This window comes from Colossoma macropomum, unplaced genomic scaffold, assembly GCF_904425465.1.
Source record: "Colossoma macropomum unplaced genomic scaffold, Colossoma_macropomum, whole genome shotgun sequence".
Lineage (NCBI taxonomy): Eukaryota > Metazoa > Chordata > Actinopteri > Characiformes > Serrasalmidae > Colossoma > Colossoma macropomum.
The window spans coordinates 25,370,003-25,394,657 of NW_023494791.1; the positions used below are offsets into that span (position 1 = coordinate 25,370,003).

The 24,655-nt window shown below is 38.0% G+C and overlaps 1 protein-coding gene across 2 annotated transcripts in view; it reads right to left on the reverse strand.

Annotated features, from left to right (window-relative positions):
- The window catches only part of LOC118810646 (inositol polyphosphate-5-phosphatase A), a 169,643-nt gene that overhangs the window by 100,258 nt on the left and 44,730 nt on the right, over window positions 1-24,655 (reverse strand). For both annotated transcript variants that reach the window (XM_036574585.1, XM_036574584.1), the window contains exons 2-4: window positions 22,083-22,124; window positions 6,390-6,490; window positions 3,891-3,978 (exon numbers count right to left, since the gene is read on the reverse strand). In XM_036574585.1, coding sequence (XP_036430478.1) covers window positions 3,891-3,978; window positions 6,390-6,490; window positions 22,083-22,124 — 231 coding nt within the window. The remainder of the gene's footprint in view (window positions 1-3,890; window positions 3,979-6,389; window positions 6,491-22,082; window positions 22,125-24,655) is intronic.

The following is a 24,655-nucleotide window of genomic DNA, read 5'->3' on the forward strand; positions in this document are numbered from 1 at the left end:
CACAGCAAGCTCAAAGAGCAGTTATCTAGTGCTGCGCAAATGACGACAATAAGTGTATACGGTAACCACGTTCAAAGCTTCAGATCTATTTTTGCGACAAGGTACATACCACATGTAACATGTACAAAATATTTAAGGAAGACATGTAACATTCAACTAAATATTAACTAATGAAATGTATCAATGTGTTTATCTTGAAGGTAAGAGCTAAATGAATTGCATCTAAATACAGTACAAGTGTTGTCATTATTTTATTTTTCTATTCCACAGTCTTACTGTGGAATATGTAGCAATGTAGGCCTACGCACTGATTACTCTATCACAGTATGTTGCTGCACTTGTCGATGGAGAGAACAGCAATATTGAGTAAAAGTAAACTGAAAATTGTTCTGATGAGTCTTACTATACTTCACAAAATATTTGGCGAGTCACGAGACAAACACCACCTGGACAAGTTTGGGAACCCCTGTCTTAAACAATGCACACCACTGCAGACACGGTATGTTACATCTTAAAGATAAGTGTTCCGCTGTGGCCTAAGCAGAATTTAAACCAGGTGTCAAAGTTAAAACAGTAATAACACGCTAATGCAACAAATGACTAATGTCACTAATGTTTAAACTGAAGCCCACCTGTGCGTGTTGCCATGACACCATGGCTGTACTGTTCCTCGTTCAAATACGGCTTTTAAATGGTGAGTTTCATTGATGACTCTTGTTAAAAGTGAAAGCAAAGTTATATTCAGCTTCAACCATGGTAAATTAGTTTATTATAGAAGTACACTGAAGTATCATTTACAACCAAAGCGCACAGGTGATGAGCGCCATATCAGTAATTCAGCAGACCCCACTGGACAATGCTTGCAGGAGACCTACGAATAAATCAACGAGCCGCAATGTAACAGAAGCAACGGCAAAGTAGAATATGCTTTTTAGAGCCCCTTGAGAGCGTCCTTTATAACAAGAGTCCTTGAGCTTTGTAAGAACTGGACCCTATCACCCTATTTTCATGTTTACACTGCAGTCAGATTCATGTGACCCTGTGTCCACTTGAGGAAAATAATGCTAGTGAATTATTGAAAGTAATAAATACATTTTAATGAAGCTTAATTTTTCCACTTGTATATTTTTACAGTCCTCTTATAAAGTTAATAATCTTACAGTTTGTTACTCAGTAACTACTATGAAAGTAATACATTAGGTATGTGAGAGTGGAGACTGCAAGTCTGGACTTGCTGACAGGTCATTAGGAAGCCAAGGGTGTCCAAGCTTATCTCTACAGGGTTGCTGTGGGTTTTCAACAAGGAGAAGCACACCAGATTAACCGTTGAAGACTAAGTGCTTAAACAAGATGATTATCAGATGTGCTCCTGCTTGTTTGGAATGAAAAACTGCAGCCACACTGGCCCTTTGTGGATATGACTGGATACTCCTTGTTATGTGCAACAACAACCAATTTATCATCAACATGTACTCTGCAAGATTAAAACATAGCTAGCTGAAAAGCAAACAATGAGACACAGTTTTGACTTTTGTTTGATGTTTTAGTAACTATTCATCACGTCAGGCCATCTGTGTCATCTGTCTGTTGATGAACTGTTTTTGCTAAATACGCTAACGCATGATAGTCATGCTGCTGTCCTAAATAAGCTCAGTTTTACACCATTTATAGGAAGCACTCTTTTTAAGATGATAAAGTGCCACTCTCAAAAATGTATTTTCTTTCCAATCACATTCCAAGGGGACATGCCCAATTTGCACAACACATAGAATATAACAAGATACTATGACACTCATGACAGCCAAATTTCTGTCAAACCATAATGTCTCACTCTCTCTACAATTCAGGCGCCACTTATCTGCTAGATGTGAATGGAGAGGAACAGGTTTCATTTCCAATTAAAATGTCTGGCAGAGACAAAAGCTTTTGTGAGCGATGACTGAGAAGCTGGCAGCACTACAAGAGACAGAGATTGGTTTAAATACATGTAATAGTTCATGAAGCAATTAAGGAGCATGTACACCCACCCACTCACCCAGCCACCCACACACACACACACACACACACACTGGTAATAAGAGCCAGACATTAGTGCACATCATTACCCATGGAGCCTTGGGTCCGAGGGGCAGAGGTGGATGATAAATATTAATAGTCTGAAAAATGTGGACGGGGAGCAGTGTGATCATGCTGCCTCTTTCTAATTGACATTTTACCTGCTGTATACCTTAACTAGGCTGTAAAACAGCAGCCAGGCCACGGCAGCCTCTGTCACTCAACACACGCTATCCTCTCACTGCTGCCTGGTTACAGATTTCTACAGGAAACTCAACAATCCCAAACCTAAGGAAACTACTGCCACTGCATTATAACAACACAGACTGCAACACTGCATTCAATCAAATAAATCTGCATTCTTAAAATCTAAATTCTTTGGAAATTGTCTATTTTTTCCGATTAAATTATTGACCATTTCTAATATGGACAACAACAAAGTAAGTAAAAAAAATTAATGTAAAAAATTTGGTGGTGTGTATCAAAACTTTAGAAAATCTGTTTCTCAAATGATATACATAAACACAATACCATCAGTCAGCACAATGCAAACATTATTTCATCAATTTTCATTCAATGTTTTACATTGTTCCACTATGTTCAGTTGAACAAGACTAGTTATGTTGTAGTGGACCCTGAGCATTATCAAGATTCAAATACATTCTGCCGACAACAAGGCAAAGTCTTAGACAGCTACACCACTCGGGTGGCTCTGTTGCGTCTCTTTTTGATTACACATGCAGTTGGACATTGTTCTTAAGCTTAAAATGGCATAACATACTGGGATAAAGCTATCATATCATCATATCACCCATCCCTAACTCTGAACAATGTATGAAGTTTTTGATACTTTCATCTTAAGTTCATTTTTGTCCTTTTTTAAAAAATCTACATTACTTTAAGATTGAAAAGAGCAAGATAGTGAGAGAACATGCTGCCCTTCCAGAAGCTCTTGCTCTCACACTATCTCCTCTCACATTATCTGGAAATTGACAGGTTGAGCAGACAACAAACAATTACCCTAGAGCAAAAAATCGAAACTGGGAAAAACAAACGTCACGTTGTCCCAGCTAAATGGCACATGCTTTGTATGACTAGACTATTAAGAGATTTATTGACTGTGTGATACACTGGAAACGTTGGTTTTTTGAACTTGATGAAGAAAACAGTCTCTGCGGTAATTGATGCAGGACAAGAACCCGGTAGGCATCAAATCAGTTTAATAGAGCTTGGTTTCAGAATATATAGCACCAAGTTAATTGAAAATGCATTTTAACAACTCACCATAAAAAAATACATGATGTTTTTTGCAGGGTTGCATTCAGAAAGGTGCTATTTGGAACCAGATTGGATTCTGCAGACTCAAATAGGGATTTATAGCAGTGCTTTTCATAACAACATTACAGCCAAGTCTTAAACCAAACCCCTCTTTAGAATACTCAGTTCACAAATGTCCAGAGAAGAAAGCATTAAATGATTAGTAGTAGTATGCTTCCACCTTGTGGACACATTGCAAAACTGCATGATTTCACTGTCAAAGGGGACCAGGACCAAGAGACTGGATCGTAGTAGTCGTAAGACATGAATCCAAAATCAACAGATTTATCTCTCTGAGCACCAGCACATCCAACTCTCTGCGACAGCCATAAAAACATACATCATTTTCAGAAAATATGAATATATCAACACAGACGAGGATAATATCTCAAATTAATGCCTGCCCTACTGAATACAACTAACATCTTGAGCAGTACAATTTCTGTGAGATTTCAATGCTTTAACCATAAATGATGTACAAGGACCACAGACGGTGGGCTGAAGCAAGCTACACTTACTGTAAAATGCTCCTGGGACTTGTAGTTCTCATCGAGGTAGACACGGGCTCTGTTGTACTCCTTCATGGCATCGCTGGATAGTAACTCTCTATCAAGAAAACAGAACATGTTTCAGTACCTTCCGTCTACAGCAAGTGTTACACTACATCCAACATAACTAACTGATAGACCTAATCTGTACATTTCCTTACTCATCTGCAGTCAAGACTACATACACTTACAAGTAATGGTACCTAAGGCTGGAGTTCAGTAGTTAAGCTCACATACATCTTCACAGCCTGTCAAAAGTTTGGTGACACTTTGCATTCTCAAGTAATGATTTTCACTGTCACTTTTCTACAATAAGTCACAAAAATACCTCAAGCTGTTAATAAAAAACAGCAACTTATTAATAAATTGGGCAGGGACTATTTTGCAAAACTTTTCTTCATGTTCATCAAAGTGTGTTCATGGGTATGTTTCACCTAATTAATGCTATGAGAGTTTTTTCCTTCCAGAGTTGCCAGTTGATTACCATGCCCCTAAGCTCAAGGGTCATTTTATCCGATATGCATACCATATACTGTATTGTGCAAAAGTAAAAACCACCCAGTTCATTTTTAAGAAAAAGGAATAAAGTAGAAAACATATATATATTTAACAGGAATTTAGACAGAAGCCTCAGCATAAATAATATCAAAGATTTCAGTATTTAGTATGCCCACTCTTTGCCATTCAAGAGACGTATTTTCAGTTTTTCAAAGAGATCAGAACTGATCTGTTTCAAAATAAAATCCAAATAATCTCACACACACGATGATGTGGAAGTCTGATCTCTGGGGTGACCAGCCCATTTAAAATTTTTCTGAACTCATTTTCCTTTCACTAAGCTGATTATCTTATATCTAATCTCCTCAGAAACATCTCCTGAAAAATGAGTAAATTGTGCTTAATGGCCATTTTGACAGGAAATGAAATATTTGAGGGGCGACCTCTGCCTTTTAAACAGTATTGTAGGTGTTCTTTGTATTTTTATAAGGTCTGACTAGGTCTGAAAAGTGAAAAAAAAAACAGCGTTAGATTCAGCACAGACTTTAACAATTTGACACAAAGATATATAGATATATAATTTTGCGGTTGCTTGAAAACGGCGATGTGCAATTTAATGTATTATGTGAGAGGTTCTTTTATTATTTTATTATTTATTATTCTTCTTCTTTATATTAATTCAATTTCACTATTTTATAAGATCACTGTTTGAACAAGGACATGTACTGTCTTTGTTTTGAAAATCATATGAAACCTAAAAATGTGTACACCCCTCAAAAACAAAAAATGTTGCTAGGATTTTTAAAGACTAATGTCGCTGCGGTCAGTGAGGGTTCTATGCTAGTTCCTTCCGCTGCTGGATAGGGTAGAGCGTGGCCGAAAAATTGTGCAGAAACAGACAGGCTACAGTCTGTAACTGCAAACCTACAAAGTGCACCTACATGGCCAGTGAACGTAGATACAAGGTAAGTGTACCTAATAACTGATAACACAATGTGTTGTTAAAAGCATGTACTGAAAACATTTTGTCACAAACATTTAATTAAACAACTGAAAGATCTGTGTACTGATGACTGCTGACATCAAAACAAAACAAAACAAAAAAAAAAAATACATGGTGTATGTAATTCCTCTTAAGATAATACTTTTGTCATTTGTTGGTTCAGTTCTGCAGTTTTTGTAAAGAATATGGCAAGATCTAAACAGCTTTCTATTTAATGTTACATCTTCATAAAAAAAAAAGATGTTTGTAAAAAATGCATTCCTTATTGAAAGTACTTAAAAAACTCCACGTCCCAAGTCTTTGGACATGCAGTGTAAGTCATAGCCAACATTATTCACTCCTCTTGCTATCTCTCTCAAGCCTTTTCCTGTCAGTTTCCACGTGACCAAGAGAGGGCTCCACCAAACTCTCTAAAACAGTGCACTCCTTAAATGGGAAATGCCTCAGAAAATACTTTATCAGAACCATGTGATGGTCCAGCATAACTATAGCATGGTGACTAGAGCTACCCCCTGATCACACAGGGTAGGGCCTCACACATTACCACATATACACTGTTTTAGACAACAGTAATCCTTTCTCCTGTATTTCTTTCTTTTGTACAGCTCAAGGAAAGTCACTATCATTTCTATGCTGGGTAAATCCACTGCGCTCCCTTCAGTGGAGAAATGATAGATCTGAGCTCCATCAGTGTTTCTAAAAAATTATGACCTGTGATATTGATATATGAGGCCAGCAGATGTCAAGTTAAGTACTTTGTGTCTTCTGTCTGTTATTTTTTTCCTTGAGTAAGTGGAAATAATTTCGAACACTAGACAAGAAGAACGCTAAAATTTATCACACATGGCTGTTTCGCGTATATTTAAGTAACAAGGCCGAGCTGTCAATCATACGGTGGATGGCCTGAATAGCAATCTTACATTAACTAGACTGATGCAGAAACAGGGAGGTTACAGAGCAACACTTACTTGACAAAGCTGTCCACGTGAGTCATTGATTCTTCGTAATTCTTTCCACCCACTTCTTGACAGTGTAACGCCACAAAGTGTGGTTTGTGTGTGTGCACTGTCTGTAAAAACAAACAAAAAAAAAACATACAAAGAGACATGTTAGGTGGAAGAAATTACATAAAACATAAAATATAATCAGCAGACTGCATGCATGGGACCAGATAGAGGCACCAATGGACTGTTTCAGGGAGACCTGTGTATTGGACAAACTTTAAAACAAATCTCAGCATCTGCTCACGTAACAGAGGAAATTAAGATCACAAATCAAAACAACTTGCAGGGGAATACTGAAACTCCACCATCAGAAATAAAAAATATTTCTGACTAGAATCAAAACTGACACTTCCTTTGCAGGACATGTCTAAGAAACCTTAGAAAGCAAGAGTGGAGTATGTGGCACGTTTATATTCTGGAAAGGAAACAATGTATTAGCTACTGCATGCAGCCATATGGAAAACATTACTTAGGCTGGCACGCATATGGTACTAAACAATTTGTGTATATGTTTACTCCTGAGGGCCTCATGCCCTTCTCTTTCACCCTGTACAATAACCATCACACTCCATCCATCACTACACACACACACACTCACATATACACACAATCACATACAGCATTATGAGTGCAAACTGTAAAAAGGTTCAGAAGAGAGGTCTCATGAGACAGCAGATACATATGAAATAGAGCTGCTGTACTTTAAAACCAGGAAAAGCCACACTCACATTGCCACATTGGGCACCTGATAGCAAACAGACATAAAATTAATCCCACAGACAGAGAGGAAAAAACGTTCAAGATAAAATTATGTAGGAGGAGAGAGAGAGAGAGAGAGAGAGAGAGAGAGAGAAAGAAAGAGCACGAGAGAGAGAGAGCGCGCAACGGAGAGTAAGAGCAAACACGCAAAACGAAGTGAGAACGAGTAAGGAACAAGGACAGAAACAGAGAGAGCAAGAGATTGAGAGGTCGTGTGCGCGTGTGTGTAAGGGACAGAGAGAGAGAGAGAGAGAGAGAGAGAGAGAGAGTGAGAGAGAAATAGAGAGAGAGAAATAGATAGCAAGTGAGAAAAACAGCAAAAAAAAAGAGACAAGGAGAACGAGTGCTATAAAAGCAAACATTTGAGTAAGTGAGGAGACCTTGAGCATGGCAAAAGGTGATCACCCTGCAGTCACATGACTGAGCTGTAAATGGTGTTTGCGTGTGCGGGGCGAGGAAGTCCCGCTGTTTCGAGGTGTGACCCGGAACGGAAAATCCATATCGCAGTGAATTACAGTACTCATAGGCACTCATGGGTCGGGGCTTTAGATGCTGGGCAGGCCATAGATCAGTCACCCGGGATTTGTGAGCCCCAGGAGGCAGTAAGGGCTGGGACAAGAGCAGGCTTTTAGGCCTCCTCCACTCACCAACCTGCATTATTCCCACTAAAAGCCAAATCAAATAAAGGTAATGTACAGCAATAACACTATGGATTTTCCATCAGCCTGCAGCGTGCCACTTAGTTGGATGACCCTTGGTAGGCCATAGAACCTAGATTTCCAAACTGCATTAGATTAGCAGACCTTTCAGTCAAGACAAGTAAGACCACCTTTCTCTAACCTTTTTTAAAGCTGTTTACCCCAGACTACTGTAGGCACATCAGTACGTGTGAAAGTGGTTCCCCAGGTGAGTGCATTAGGTGGACTGAGAAAAGAATAAGCAGTTGGAAACGGTGTTCCGGTTGAGGTAAGGCAGTTATTGCCAAGTCTTCATTGGCCTTCATCTGTGTGTGTGAGTGTGTGTGTGTGTCCAGCAGTGAGTGCCAAGGCCAATAAACAGGCTGCTCTGCCCACAGGCCCAAAGGAGCCTGAGCTTTCTTGACATTACAGAAATCTACTGCTAAGAAAAAACCTAACATTACAACAACACATAAAATTGTGTATTTCTCTACCTCCCCTGAATGATGCTCTTTTATTATAGATGCAGGAGTTTTTTGTTTATAAAGGTAAATAATCTTTATTTAAACTGAGTTCCCAAATAAAACACACTTAGTCAAATGTTACTATGCTCTACAGAAAAGACTTAAACTAGATTAAACTACATTCAAGGTCCGGATCTAAAGACTTCTGCTTTAAAGGATACTTGAAACGTTTTTCAAAGGGGGCTAGAATGGACCCTATCAAAATACCTGAGGGCTGGTCATTCTTTGCCATCAGCTGTCACTGTGAACTGCACTGTTTGTGTGTAGTCATGATTAAATATCATTCCGTAAATTAATTCGCAGGTTAACAGTAAATTAATTGTAGGTTTACAGTACTGTTGTCACCATCAAGTGGACTTTGGACACGCCTGATTTAAGCCCACCTGTGCTCCAAATAAGCATAGTCAGTGTTTCATTACATTAAAAAAAATAAGATTAATAATTGATATGCTTATAAACAACAGAAAAACTGTAGGATTACCAGAAGGTAGAAGGATTACTAACAAACATTTAAACTCTGAACCATTATTAATAAGTGTGTTCCACATTTAAGATATGGCTGTTTCCATTTAGTCAACTTGGACTTTTTATTTATATATTCTTATGTTTATTTTTACAAAGCTTTAGATATTTCTGTTAATGAAGGTCTGGACCGTAGCTAGTCAGTGTCTATAAATGAAGCACTCTATTTTACTCAGTGTGCTTTGCGTGTGCATCAAGTGCACTGCGTAACGAAGAGTGAGGCAGATACAATGAGAAAAAAAGTTGTATCTAACAAAAATGCTCTAAAAAAAAATCAGCAATTTAACTTACTCTGTTTTTTCTGATAAACATATCTTTATATTTTATGAACATTATATTTATTTGAAATTTTCCACAGTTCTGAAAAAACATTTCTTTCCAGGTTCTACAATGCAATCAAATCATCTAGTGCAAAGCCTTACATGAAGAGCAGAAGCTGTTTGTGCAGGAAAGGAGGGAACGAACACTCTATTAAAACACTTGATTTCAGAAGAAATGCTGGACCAGCAAGTGTCTACAAAGATTTTGATAAATGTGTATGTTCTTTAAATCTAACTATCTGCACATAGTTATACTCAGGGCTGTACGTACAATTTTAGAGCAGGTAGTGCTGGTGTTATGAAAGTTGTAAGCATCGTAACACAAATGAAAAAACTGTAGCACTAGAATAATAAAAATAAAAAAATAACATGTCTAAAAGCATTAATTCCAAAAATTCTAAAAAAAAAGTCATTTTAACTGTGAAAAGCAGAAGTAGCATATAAAATGTTTACATTTGCTTTTTAATGAATTTTAATATTTATTTTGTGACATGTACAGATAATTAATTTTCTCCACAATCATTCACAAATGCACTTATGTTTACTAACACTTTTCAAAACAGTATGACACATAGTGTAGTACCAAACAATAAGGCTCAATCTTACTCAATATGTGCTTTTCAGTATATTTGTTAAATTCTAAAAAACAAAAAAAAAAAAAGATATAGGCTAAAAAAAAAAGCAAAGACAAGAGACACAGCAGAGGGTAACTCAACTTCTGAATTCAGATATGTCTTTGGGCAGACTTTTTTTTTTCCACCAGGCAAACGACAAAACCCTAAATTGTTGCTTGCTTAACACATAAAAATACATCTTCAAACTAAACAACTTTTGGGCATTTTGTAAAATGCAAGGAGCTTCTGTTAACAGACATTTGAAATCGTTTTACATTGATAGAATTATGTGATGGATTACTATAAACACTAAAACGTAACCTGCGTAACAGTTCGCATGACTATGCTCAGGGAGATGGTTTGGGCAGTTGGGATTTGCTGTTCGATTTTGAATACGCACCAAGTAATGAGAATATATCACAATGACTACACTGTCCATTAGTTCTGTACACAACACACACGTAGGCGACTGTGATCGCACAGAATTATTTCATCCTAGCACGTGTGACAATAGTACAGCCCTGCTATGTATAATGGAAGACTATCATTGCACAAATACTACTGTAGAAGTCATGATCTGTGTTTGCAGATGGGAACTAGTAGTAAAAAGACTACTACTAGTGGTGATTTTCAGCACCTCATAACACAATGACACACATACAAACACACCGACACACCCTCAGGTATCCTAGATCACGGATGCAGGACAGTAGGAATATTTGCCAAAGAGGAGTGTGTTCTCTCCCTTGGTCTGTAAAATGTTTATACTCACATTCCTATCCATTGCATCTCTCATTAATCAGTGTTTACTCTGGGTACTGGGTACATCACCTGTTAGATGGGCAAACAGACGAATAAATGACAGAGAAATTCACACCGTGACTTTCACGTCATGATAGTAACTGAAGCCTGAAAAGTTCACAACTGAACTTCTCAGGAAAAACTGCCATTGGATATACTTATTGTATACATTAAAGACCACATTTCACAATATACAGTGTATTTTACTTTACTACATGGCTTGTTGGCAGGGGAAGAGATGTGTGTTTACCAGATGGTGTGCAATAGCAACAACAACAAAAAGCCCCCTCCCCAAATTTCACACAGACATGGCAAGCACTGTCCCCACCTGTCAGCTTTATGCCTTTATCCCTTTCCACTTCATCTAGCAGCTGCTGCATACTGTGTGTGCGTGCGTGCGTGCTTGCGTGTGTGTGTTGGAGCTGTCAGCTGGTCTCAGAAATTAAAATTGTTTTTCAAATATTCAAATGCATTTAAATTTAAATACATTACTTTTCAGAGGAAGAAAACAGGTAGGCCACATAACTGCGGTAAAAGGTAGATTTCTAAGTCAATGTTATGTCTCTTATATCCACAAGAGGGCACCCAGCATGAATATCTGGCAACCTCAAAAGGTCAGTGTTGTAAACCTGAGAGTGACAAGACAGCTTTTTGAAAAAGATAACAGGATTTTGGATAACATTAAGACTTTTCCATTAAATCTTCCACTCCAATGATATCCTACTGTATGATCCCACTGAAACAGGGTGATTCCGTGAGTGGAGGAATGCACACACCAAACTGAGGGGTGTGGGGTGGCACTGGTAGGTGAGTGTGCACATAAACTAGCAGCTTACTTCATTACCTTATGGGTATCACCTTTATGCGACTATTAGTTCAAACCACTACAAAGCAGTGACACTGTCAAAGTCTGCCATCTAAAGACCGCTATTCAGTTATTTCATATGAGAACCTATTTCTGTCTCTTAGTGTTAATAAACTTCCCTTCACTCAAAATAACATTGCCTCATTCAGAAGAGCTGAGCTGTTGCATGTTTGCAAATATTCCCACACATTTTATAATTCAATCTAAAACAGATGGTCAGAAAAGTCCTGTTCTTCTGTATGTTTGATAGTTGTAATGTGTAATGAATGTTACCAACCTCTGGCCTAGTATACACTTGGAGACACAACAGATGTAGCTTTAACCATTTCAATGGCCATGTTTTATATTTAAATATGTATTTTTTTAATCAAATTCTAAGATTTCTTTTTAACTTAGCATTATTTTGACAGTCCTACTTTGTATGTGCTTTTGCTGTATGCTCAATCAGTTTTCAATCAGTTATTTCTTCATATCACTTTTGTTGAACATTTGCACTGTCAACTGTAGAAAAGTTTAATTACAGTGGGAAAATTATTTGTTTATTTTTTAATGAAATTGTTATTGGCCAACACCTTTTTTCCTTTTAACTTCCTCATAGTTAACTGGATAGATACTCATGTGAAAATAAATCAGAATTAGAGCTACTGGAGCCAGGCCTGAAATTTTAGTCCAAACCCAAATAAAGCCTGGAATTTTCTGTCTGAACCTGACCCTTCACAGAGCATCACATTTTGAATCCGAACCCTGCCCGAGAACAACAAAATTCTGTTCAAACCTGACCTAAACCACATCATGCTTTGACCCCAAAAAAGACGAGTACGACAAAATTCTGTCCGATACCGACCCGAACCAGCTCATCATCACCCAAAGTGTACGGTAAAAACAATCTGAAAAAGAAGGGCCAGTTACCATGTTGTGGCAATAATGGGTATCATTGGAGTATATAAAATAAAATAGAAAAACAATATAATTATAATAAGATATAAATATAATAAATATAATTAGATAAATAAAATAGAAATAAAAAATAAATAAAATAATAAAATAACCAGATGTCCAAAATTAAGTTCAAATTCTGCATTAACAAATTTATTTGTCATATAACGGTTCTGAACAGCATTTAATTTTTTTAAGACTGCATCATATGTAGTTTCTAAAAGAGTCAAAATTAGTTTCTTCTAACTTTCATCAATTGAGAGAATTAGACATTTTTAGTTTATTACTCCCAATTATGATAAACCATTAGCTTTCTGAAAAAACTCCTGCTCATTGCCCCTAAATCACTACCCTTCCCTAAAGCTGAAAGCAAAACAGAATCCCTCAATGTAAATGGTGTGTGGCTTGAATGACTCACAGCGCTGGCCGACACAGGCAGCTGTCCTGCAAAGCCAGTGGCCTCTGGGTGTGTTCCCATGCAAATTAGTTCTGAGATCAGAGATTATGCTCCCGACCACGAAATGATGCCAAGCTTGATGCAAACCACTGTTTATACTACAGCCTAGTAGTATTAAAGCTAAAATCATTACACCTATTCTCTCATACACCCAGCCATTGCATGTACAGCTACACTGCAACATAAAGACACATACACAGGTCTTCAAACAAAACCTCTGCTTTAGATTACAGTGCCACCCTGACAGAGCTTAACACTTAATAAATCCATCTGAAAGACATGCAACACACATGATAGTAAAAACTCCACTGTAAAACTCTCAGCAATAAAAGCTTAATGAGTATTTACATACGCACACACAAGCAAACACACACACACAGCCATACGGAGCATTCCGATGCTACTGCAAACAAGAACATGTTTTACACAGGTTTTGATATTATATGCCAGTCACTCAGCTGCACTAAAAGACAACTGTGTTTGGATGACATATCCTGCATATCCCAAACAGATGAACAACACTTACAGTTTGATTTCTTCTAAATGTAAAGAAAGAACAGCCACTTTCACTTGTGTGCATGGAGATGGAGATAACTACCAGAATGGACATGCAAGTCCCAGTGTGTCTTAATACACAGTGTCAATCAATTCATATAAAAATAATAAAAAAAAACTAATAAATACATTTTAAAAAAAGCATGAAATGTAGCAGCAAGCTGAATGTAATACTGAAAATGCTGATATGAAGCATATTTTTTGTAAATAGGCTTAGGTTAATGCACTCCATATATCATACATTTCAAAATTCTACTTTTTGCCGATTTTGCACGAGACGGGATGACCTGCTACAAGTACTGTACTCACAAACTTACTGTGAAGTCATTGAGCATCGTGCAAACTGCACACCTAAATCATCAAACACTTACATTAAACTATGTGGAGTTGTTAAGTAATCTCAAATAGACTTATGTGGTTTCTGATACTGTGTGACATACAATTGTGTATAAAAACGGACAAATGTACAGGCTTAAAGGTGGCTGCTACTACTGTTTTTGGTTTTGCAATGTATTTTTGTCCATTTTTTGGATAACAATAAACATATCTGACCAACAACATCTGGGGTAAGACAATAACTGTAGGGAAAAATGCCAATGTCCACTACAAAGCTAAATAATATCTGTGCAAATGTAAAGGATGTACAAGATGGTGCACAAACCCATGCAAAGTGGAACAGCAGTCAATTTTGTTTTTACAGCACAAAAATAAAATCGTACAAAGGGGTATCTTGCCTCACTTGCCCCATCTGATGAATCAATTTGTCATCTATTATATATGAGCATTGCACATGACAAACCAGGTATAGCTGTAACTCTGCCTCACTGAAAACTCACATACAAACTAATTTCCAGCAAAATGGCTAAAAATGCTACTAATCTAGTCTACTAATGTCATGTAATGAAAACACTGGATAGTCTGTGATAATCTGGTGAAAAACTTTGTGTCTTTATGATGAAAATCTAATTAAATTTTATATTAAAAGGCCTGTGTCTCAGTCTAAATTTACACTTCAAAAATAAAACGAATGATTTTTTTTTCCCCTCCCAAAATCAAATGTACTGTTCTCTCCACAACCCCAATAAGCATATATTTTTTTTAACAATTTTCTTGTATTTTTTTTTCACATAAATGTACAGATTACTATTTCAGAATTAATTAGCCTATAGCCAACCAGTAAATGTGTCGAGATTAGATTTAGCACCATCACTTTATCAGTACAGAATGTTTGGGGGTGGGGGGGGGGGGTGCATACTACCCTGGGGGGCTGCACTACTTATTTGTTTTTGTTTTGTTTTGTTTTTTTTTTGCTAAATCATCGCTTTAATGCAGGATGTGTGACAGTTGAGGCTGAGCACTGTTACAGAATCAGCAGGAAAGACAGCCCTCTACAAGGAGCTCATGTGGGTACAACCACTCCCTCTCTCTGTCTCTCTCCCCGAGTCTCTCTTTCTCCCTCTCCCCCAAAAATCCAAGCAACTGGCACTGAATGATATACACAGTGGCTTATAAAAGAACCAAAAAACGGCCTCCATGGGTTGCTAGGAAAACAAACCAAGATACTTTTGATACTTTCAACTTTACGCAACTTCACCAGTATAATCAGCACCATCAAAAGGACACTTTCATCTCCAGCACATGTTCACCATAAAACTCTGGTGAGTATGAGACACTAATAGAATACCCTGCTGACCTCATCCCTAATCACACGTCTTTCTGTACACCGTTTCTGTGTTCAAACGTACAGACAAGCCAAGTACTACACAGAGAGAAAGTGTGTGAGTGTGTGTGTGTCCGTCCAAGCATGCACTTGCAGTCAGATCATAGTTTAGAGTTCTACCAGTCACCCGTGGTGTTCTCATCAACAAAGAGAGTCAGAGAGAGAGAGACAAAGAGAGAGAGAGAGAGAGAGAGAGAGAGAGAGAGAGAAAGAGAAAGAGAGATTGAGAGATTTCCATGACGTCATTCTTATGAGGCCTGGCAAGAGCTTACAGGCCTTCCCCGATTTCTCTGAACGCACACATACACACACACACACACACACACACACACACACAGTCATAAGACACGAATCACTTGCAGGCTGTTCCTGCTAATCTCAGAGAGCTTGTCCACTGCAGTGCAGTGGGAGAAATGCAGACTACTTGCATTCCAAAACACTTGTGTCTTGCCTTATCTCTCCATTGAGCAAAAAAAGGATGAAAATTGAATAAAGGAAGATGTGTTTTAAGAATGAATTGTTGGAACTGAATGGAACTCTACTATAATGCATCAGGTAAAGTATGCCTTGTTCTTAAAGTGAGGGGGAAAAAAAAACTTCACTTGAACTTCCGTAGCAGTCACAGGTAGGCCTAACCACATTTGTATTCTTGTGGTGTGTGTGTATATTTTTACATAACAAAACACTGTTCAAATTGAACACTAAGGGTCATGTTGACAGCCAAAAACCAGACTAGCTCATGGTCAAAGCTTTCCAACAGACCACACACTGCCTTAATGCCCGCTACTGTACTGTAGCCACAGCGTTGTACTTAAAAATGCCCTAATGGCCAGCAAACAGAAACAAGTGTGCTGCAGTTACTGTGCATCATCACGCCACCATGCAGTTATGCATTAAAAAGGATTTTATAGTTTGGCAAAAAAATCTAATTTACACAGTTTTCCCCTTACTGCACATGCAACTAATGAGCCAAGACACATTTACTGTTTGAGGTTTGCTTCTTAAGGCTAATGTAGCTAACAAGTAATAGAGTTTTACACTAGTTAGCATCCTTTAAACTGTATGCCCAAATCACACTTGCCATAAACTATCAAGAGGTTACATAATCTCAAATAGACTTGCTTTTGTTTTTAAAACTGTATAACATACACTCTTAAAAAAGATGGTTCTTCAAGGGGTCTTTAGTAAAGGCAATGGTTCTATTTAGAGCCATGAGTTGTATATAGAACCGTTTCATGCTCAAATGGTTCTTTGCATGGTGAAATGGTTCTGAAGAACCATATGAAGAACGAGGTCATCATGCAAAAAAAAACATTTAAGCATGAAATGGTTCTGCATAGAACAAATGGTTCTAAACAGAACCATTGCCTAAAGAACCCTTGAATAACATCTTTAACTCTATACTGTTATTTATAAAAATAGACAAATGTCTGTCATACAGCTAATCATTAATAGCCCTGGAGTCTTATTTTGCCTGTATTTTTGTCCATTTCACTGCAGTACATCACAGATATGTATAACTGGCAGAAAATTGTCTAACCTACTGAAATTGTGGCACATACTAGTAAAACACTAAACCTTAGTGGAAAAAGTCACTAGTTGCATGCTTACATCAAAGCACTTGCTCTGATAAGGCCTTGCGTAGTAAAATATGGGGTAAAATGTCATGCAGGTCTGACTTGCACAGGATGATGGTAGCATGACCAGAAAGTGATGCTACTGTTTCAGTTTTTACGGGTAAGTAAGATACCAAACAAGTTAAACTTGTTTGGCTCACTTCACTGATTTATGGTATATGGCTAAAAGGCTAGTTACAGGTCACTATTTGTGCTGGTGTAATGTAATGGTTGTAAACTGCGTCCACAGTTCAACTAAGCCACAAAGTACCTGGTGCTCCTCTTCCTTACACGAACACTGCTATGCCAGCTGTGGTATATTAAAACTTATTTTAATATATGAACTGCTTCGCCCCTGACCACACACAAACTCACACAGTGCGGACACACAAGGACACCAAAAGAAACCAAAGTAAACCAATGGTGTTTTCATATTGTCTAAACTTGACTGACCACACAGCTAAATTTGTTGTGATGAAACCTAACTGCACCCTTAACCTGTGTCCCCCATTCTTTGCCTCTCTATAACTCACTTTGTTTAAATGTGACCATGTGTGTTAGCTCGAGAATGGCTGTAATTTCACATCCTTTAAGACAAAGGGCTTCAGAAGATCAGACTCAGACACAACGAACACAAGAATGTGCATGCAAACTCACAAAGAGGACAGGTCAGCAGCAGATGGCAAGCAGAGAGATAAGGAAATGCAGGCTACCTCTAATCTCTTAGCTCAATTAAACAGCAGCTGCAATAATTCCAAGAAAGTCTCTTTCTGCCTCAATCTCTCTCCCTCACGTTTCAATCTCTTTCTGATTTTCTCTGATTGTGAAGCAGATAGCTTTTACCTATACAGTGCATTCCAGAAAATGAAAAGAATAATGGCATGATTAAAACAAAACCAGTTCATGGTTTCCCCACACATTAGGCAGCCATTTCTGGAGTGGAACAGTACACAAGACAAGACTGTAGAGATATTTTCACTAATGAGTCTAAACCATTAAGCTGAAGAAATCAAAAGGCAGAAGGTCAGTATCTGCAGACACACAGTACTGTACAAGTAGTGACACTTATAACTGTAATATTTACATTAGGAATCACAGTACTGCAGTATAGTATAAAACAAGAGGTCAAAAGACAAGAGCTGGAAGTGGAATGAGTGAAGGGAGGAGACTGCATGTCATATTAATTGATAGACATTTTTTCTTCTTTGTCACACACACACATATATACACATAGACACATACTATATATATATATATATATATATCTATATATATATATATATATATATATATATATATACACACACACCACACACACACACACACACACACACAACCACAATATCCCACCTTCCCTCCGCTTGCTTTAAGCCAGTGTACTGTCCCAAGTATGTGTGTGTATGTGTATGTATGTATGTATATATATATATATATATATATATATATATATATATATATATACATACATATGTATAACTTCTTTTAAAATGTATAGGCATAACAAATTTAATACAACTAATGACATACTTGTTCTTTGTGACTGTCAATCGGTTTTAAGTGCAAAAATGAAAGTTTACATAGAATGACAACAAATTTGCTCCTGTGTTTGACATGTAAATAATGTGGGGACTGTGGTTACCGGCTGTAAAACTGCGGCCTTTCATAATATGCAAATACATTGTTTTGCTGAATTCATCCAGAACATTACTGAACTAAGCATTTAGTAAGAGAAGCTCTGCACTAGCAAGCATAGGACCGTCAACAGCTCAGCCTAGCTAAAGAGGCATGAGCTACATATTTTTATATTTAAAAAAATAAATAAAATATGCACTACCCTTTAGAAATCTGGAAGCATCATTCAAAAGTTCACAGTATATGTTTTCAAAAACATAAAACCAATCTGGCTGCAAAACAAAAAAAGTAAAAATAATAATTAAAAAAGTAAAATAACTATTATGTGCCGATTGTGTACAACTTTACAAGTAGTAGGAAGTTAGCGAGAGAAGATAAATAAATAAATAAATAAATAAACAACCGATTATTCTGAAAATTCAAGAATGAAGTTATAACACAATAATATGTGGAATGCTATGGAATTAAAAAGTAAAAAAAAAAACACAAACTCCATATTTTTTATCATTAACTGTTCTCCCTAAAATACTTAAAATATTGAATAAAACATCTTAAATACCTTCTGGTCTCTAACTTGTATGTCGGGGTAAGCTATTATTGTACGTAAAACAAAAATTATTAATATGTCAAGTAGAGCTGGGCGATATGGCCAAAAATGTTATCACGATAAACAAAATTTATATTGTTCGATATCGATACATATTGCGATAAATGTCAAATCATTATTTCTTTCAAGTTTGAAGGCTGATTTTTGCTCCTGGGTGGTTAATTGCTGTTTTAAACTATCCTTTATGGTCGGAACACGACAAACACTCACTAAACAGTGGAACATTTCACAAATCTGTCATGGGAGAGTGGGAGAGAGTGTCTGGTGAGCTGTTTTTACCAGTTGGAAAAGCATGGCTATTTTGTAATAGTCATAATTTAAGAAAGAAAACAGATTATTTTTAGCTGGTGACGAGCGCTTGGCTACCCCGCTACAAATGACATCACAGTATTCAGACACCAGCCAGCGACGACTGGATATTCAATTGTAGTAGTTTAAGGGGTGAACCGCAAAATATCAACACCAGACAAACAGAGTCCTCCTTTTAGGTACGTTTAAACTGAAAGCGGTGCTTTTGTGTCGTGTTTGATCTACAGTATCATTAATTCGCCGTGTTGTGCAGTGATGAAGCGCTGCTTTAAGAAAAGCTTCTAAAAACAGCTAGCCTGGAAAGCTAGCGCTCTCCCGCTTTCCAATGCCTCACAGCTTCCTCAGTTTACTTTTGTTTACATCAGGGCCGTAACTGCATGAACCCACTTCTTTCTTTCACTTTCGTTGCTTGGGAATGCACTCATACTTAAATATGACTATCCGAGTACTGTAACAGCGCTGTAGTTGTGAGGATTGTGATTTAACACTGCTAAAGCTGGTTAGGATGTACAGAAAGAGGTGAGTTCGCTGTAGGACAGTACAGTTACACCACTGACCTCGTCACTCACACTCGGTCACAGGAGAACAGATCGCCTGTCGCTCCACTCAAACAGGCAATGTATAACTCCACGTTTCAGCCGTTGCTAAAGACTCATCTTACTCGTGGCCCCCTCCCTCTCTAATCATGTAGAAAAACTCGGAAGTGCGCCCTCTCCTGGCGACAGCACAGTAGTGTCGCTTTCCTTGCAGTAGAAAACGCCACCAAGGCTTTCGCTGATCGTGGAAGTGTGAGAATGGTGTATTATATCGAACATTTATCGAACATGTCGTATCGCTGTATCGAGGAAAAGTTATATCGCAATAATTATCGTAATCGTTTTATCGCCCAGCCCTAATGTCAAGTGACTTCAGAGCTTTTGGCATCAGTGTATAAAGTCTAAAAATGTCTGAAAAGATGAACCAGGAACTGAGAAGAGTGTTCAGGACTGTGCTTTATAAATAAAACCTACTTTCTGAGTATTAGAGTATATCTATATAGTTTCACAGTAGACTAACTACAGTCTAAACACAGAGCCATGTGCGGTCCTACTTTGCCAAGGAGAAAAATTCTACATTTTTTCCTTAGATGGGGATGGGTTATATTCATTTTTCAAAATGTACAGTAGGGCTTTTTGAAATACCCCAAAAGTTGACAATATTGATTATATTCAAAAACATAAGATGCTCATTAAAAAAACAGCTAGCCTATTGGCTTAATTTATTTGTTTTAAAAACCAGCATATAAAATTTGGCCACATGGTGGCGCTGAGTAGTTTCTGCAGTGCCCACTTTCTTCCAAGCAGATTTAATATTTTGTTAAGAAATTTTCCCCACTGTGTGAAAACTATTCATTCCCTTTGCAGTGTATCACGTGATCATGTTTGCGTTCTCCTTCCATTTTAATTTATGGGCAGGATCTTTCACACCATTAACATGCAATAAATCGGCAAGGTTGTGGATCATCGTCTTAATGCAAGAATAATATCACTGTCAGGCTGATGACATTGTGACAATACTATTTGTCAAATTACCCAAGCTTATTAAAAGACAGTTTAATCCAGCTGTGAAACAAAGTGAAGATCCATCAGACAGAAGTGCTGCCACTCAGCTGACAATATTTCAGCTGACATATCAGCTAATATGCCGCTAATGCACTTTATGTCAGTCATAGTGTTGTGCTACCAGGAAGGGGTCAAAAAGGGGAGGAGACATTATGTAGGCTACAATGCTTTCAGACTGAAGACTCATTTTCCTCATGCCCTGCTTGAGGTGCTGTCCTGCTCTGGGTACTGTGCTGCTCAAGACTGCTGCACTGCTCCTTTAAACTCACACACATACACACAGACGTAGATGTGTGTACACAAACACGTCAACACACACACACACACACACACACACACACACACACACACACACACACACACACACACCTCTCCCTTACACTCCTGTATTCTTTCTCCTGCTTTCTATAATTATTTTAATAAATAACCCTACACATTCTATAAAAACTCCTAATGCTTGTACATCAAAAGGTCTTTTAAAAAGCTCCTTCAATTCAACATTTTTGTCCTTTTCACAATCTGCATTGTAATCAGGCCGTCCTGTCATGTTCACACACACACACACACACACACACACACACACACACACACACACACACATACAATTCTCTTTTGCAACCAACTTCCCCCAGCAGCCAGTGGAAAAAGCTGTGGTTTCTCAGACGCTTGCTACCAGATCAAAGGTAAGATACGTACGTGTGTGTGTGTGTGGTGTGTGTTTATAACATGATATGCAAAGTGCAAACAGCACTCATGTCTGAACAAAGAATCTGAAACAGATCCAAGCAGACCTTTCTGTAAGATCAGGCATTAGGCACACTTAGGCATACTGCTGATTTTAAGGAAGTTTTCACCCAAACGTCATTTCTGCTGTACACAACCTAACCCCCCAAAAACAACTCTCTCTTCTACACCCTCTAGCTATTTCTCTCAGCTACTGAGACCACCTGGAGCAGAGAGCAGTGATGTCATAAGAGTCAGCGGTGGAAACTTGCATCACAGCCAAAGAGAAATTTCAACTTCACTGGGATCAGCTCAGGCTACTGGGCAGTAACTCAGGGGCTCCTTCCATTGCTGTATTCACTGGCCGTTTTCCTACAGGTGCCTTATAAGGCATTAGGAAAAACAGAACATGTGCTTACCTGATAGAACTCCCGTAGCCATGCCTTCTGCAGGTTTGCAGGCTGGAAAAAGAAAAGGAAAGGGAAATAATGAGACATTTTTATAAAACACCACTAACAAAAAAATATTATAATCATAAGATGAAACTCATTCTGGCAATAATTTGTAAGACCTACTTCAGATACTACTTTCTACTGCACAGTGCCCTGGACATCTCATTTAAGTCACGCACAAACACAGAAAACATAGGCATAAAAGAAGTGTTGTATTTCATATGCATACATACCAAGTAAATATGTTATATACTCAAAAGTATCCAGACAGCCCTTCTAATGAGTGAATTCAACTACTTCAAGGTGCCCCTCTGCTGACAAAGGCATTCAATTCTCACACACAGCTAGCAAAAAGAAAAGCACTGCTAAAAGAATGCAGTGCTCTGGAACAGCCACACCATGCCCAATGACAAGCACTGGTTAGAGGGGTATAAAATGCCCAAGCATCAGGGCTGTGAAAGGGTGAAACTGTGTTTCTTGCAGTGATGAAGTGCCATAAAACACTGTAATGCCATAAAACACCGTAATGCCATAATCCAGAACTAATCAACCAGCATCAGCACCTGACCTCACTAATGCTCTTGCAGCTGAACGCAATCAAATTCTTACAGAATGTTCCAACATCGAGCTAAAGCCTTTCCAGACAAGTAGAGGCTGTTGTTGCAGTAAAGGGTAGACAAAATCATTAACATCCTTAGTTTCAGAAGTAACATTCAATGAGCAGGTGTCTTCTTTTGAAATGAATGTATAAAATGTTCAAACACAGAGTACCCTCTACAGTTTTGTGTGAGCAGTGCTCACTCAGAATGCACACTGAGAACATACAATGAAGAATGTGCTTGGATGTATGTGCACACACACCTGTGAGCGTGTGTGTGTGTTTGAGAGAGTGTGTCAAATGTACCGTCTGAACTGAACTGTCTTTAAAAAGATTCAATACCTCCTGTTTCAAGATTCCTCAGTAAGTTAAACTCCTACTCCCTGACAGCCAGAAAAGTCTAGAACTGTTCCCATAGCAACCAACTCCAAAACATAAACTCATGTTCAGAGCGGTGGTAGCGGCAGTCCCGCGCAGCTCCGGCTAACCGTGTCCTATAAATAGCACAAAAGTCGTTGCTTTACTCAGTGCAAGACTCTGACCTGATCCAGTAAACTATTTCCAGGAGCGAGGGAAAACTAGACACCGAGCAGTAAATATGGGGAAAGAGGGATAGAGTAGTAGAAAATAAGACAACACAGCTCCCATGGGTGCCCATGCAAGTCCTTGATACACTCTCTCACACACATACACGCACCCTGCAGAGTGCACAGGGCTATATAAGGACATGAGCACTGAACCTTGTTATTAGGGAGGGAGAGAGAGAGAGAGTTAAAATTGGGTATACACTAAATATGGACTGTAGTTTAAGAAAGAGCAGAGACACAAATGGTACTGGTGTTCCACCTGCAGCTTCTGCGTATTCCGTTGTGTGGGACGGAGCATGTCAACGTGCTTTTCAAAATCACAGGGAGAACAAGCCTTCATCCCACCTCTAAAGTTTTCCAAAAACCGGACCAAGCCCCGGCTTCCCACCAACAAAAAGTAGCTGTCTGTAGCTATTTTAAGAAAAATTTTGTATCTCTGAAACAGTATGTTCACATAAAAAGGTGGAAATGTTTTTTTATAGTCCACTATCGCAAAAAAAAAATTAATTTCTCATTTGTCTATTCGTCAAAAACATGTTTAGAGAACTGTCAGCTAGCTTTTTAAAACTTCATAAAAAGGGGGCAAAATGGAGTTAAGAGCTTTCTTATGACAGTGACACTTCAAACTTCTTTCCAAGACTTCAGACTGAACAGTTGCTGGGATATAGCCCGCAGTGTGTACAATTAACATATACACACACATCGTCCAAAGTACTCAACTCTTCAAAGCAAATGAATGTGATCTGTCCATTCAGACTAACACAGAAAAAAAGTCCCCATGTGATATCCCAATTACTAGTGTGAAAGAAAAAAACTGCCCCAGCAGAACAGTAAAAATACATCTCTCATGTCACAATATAGCTTTTAATACTATCAGACATCTAGGCTATAAAAAGCAGAGATAAATCTTCTGTTTGATGCTGCAGCGATCCTGCCAATATGATTTGACACCTTCAAAAATTCTAAAGAATGCATACCTGGAGAGTCTTATGTATGCTTTAGACATCTGAGAATGACACAGGACAGACAAATAATTTTGCTCAACATGAGTCCAGTATGTTCTACTGCAGATTCTAAGTGTATAAAATTAACTTCAAAAATTTAAAAACAGGCACAAGAATCACTCATCATTACATTCACAGGGGCATCTTAAAGTTTAATGTAATACTTAAAGACTTTTAATGCCATTTCAAATGTAATTTAAGATGATAATTTGCAGTAACAAAAAGGTTGAACAGCTGGTGAGGTTAGTTTAATGCACACCACTGTGTCACACGAGCAACCATGAATTATTTAACATGTACATCATATGACGTCAAATGATTTCTAATGAATAACGATTTTTTGACACCTGT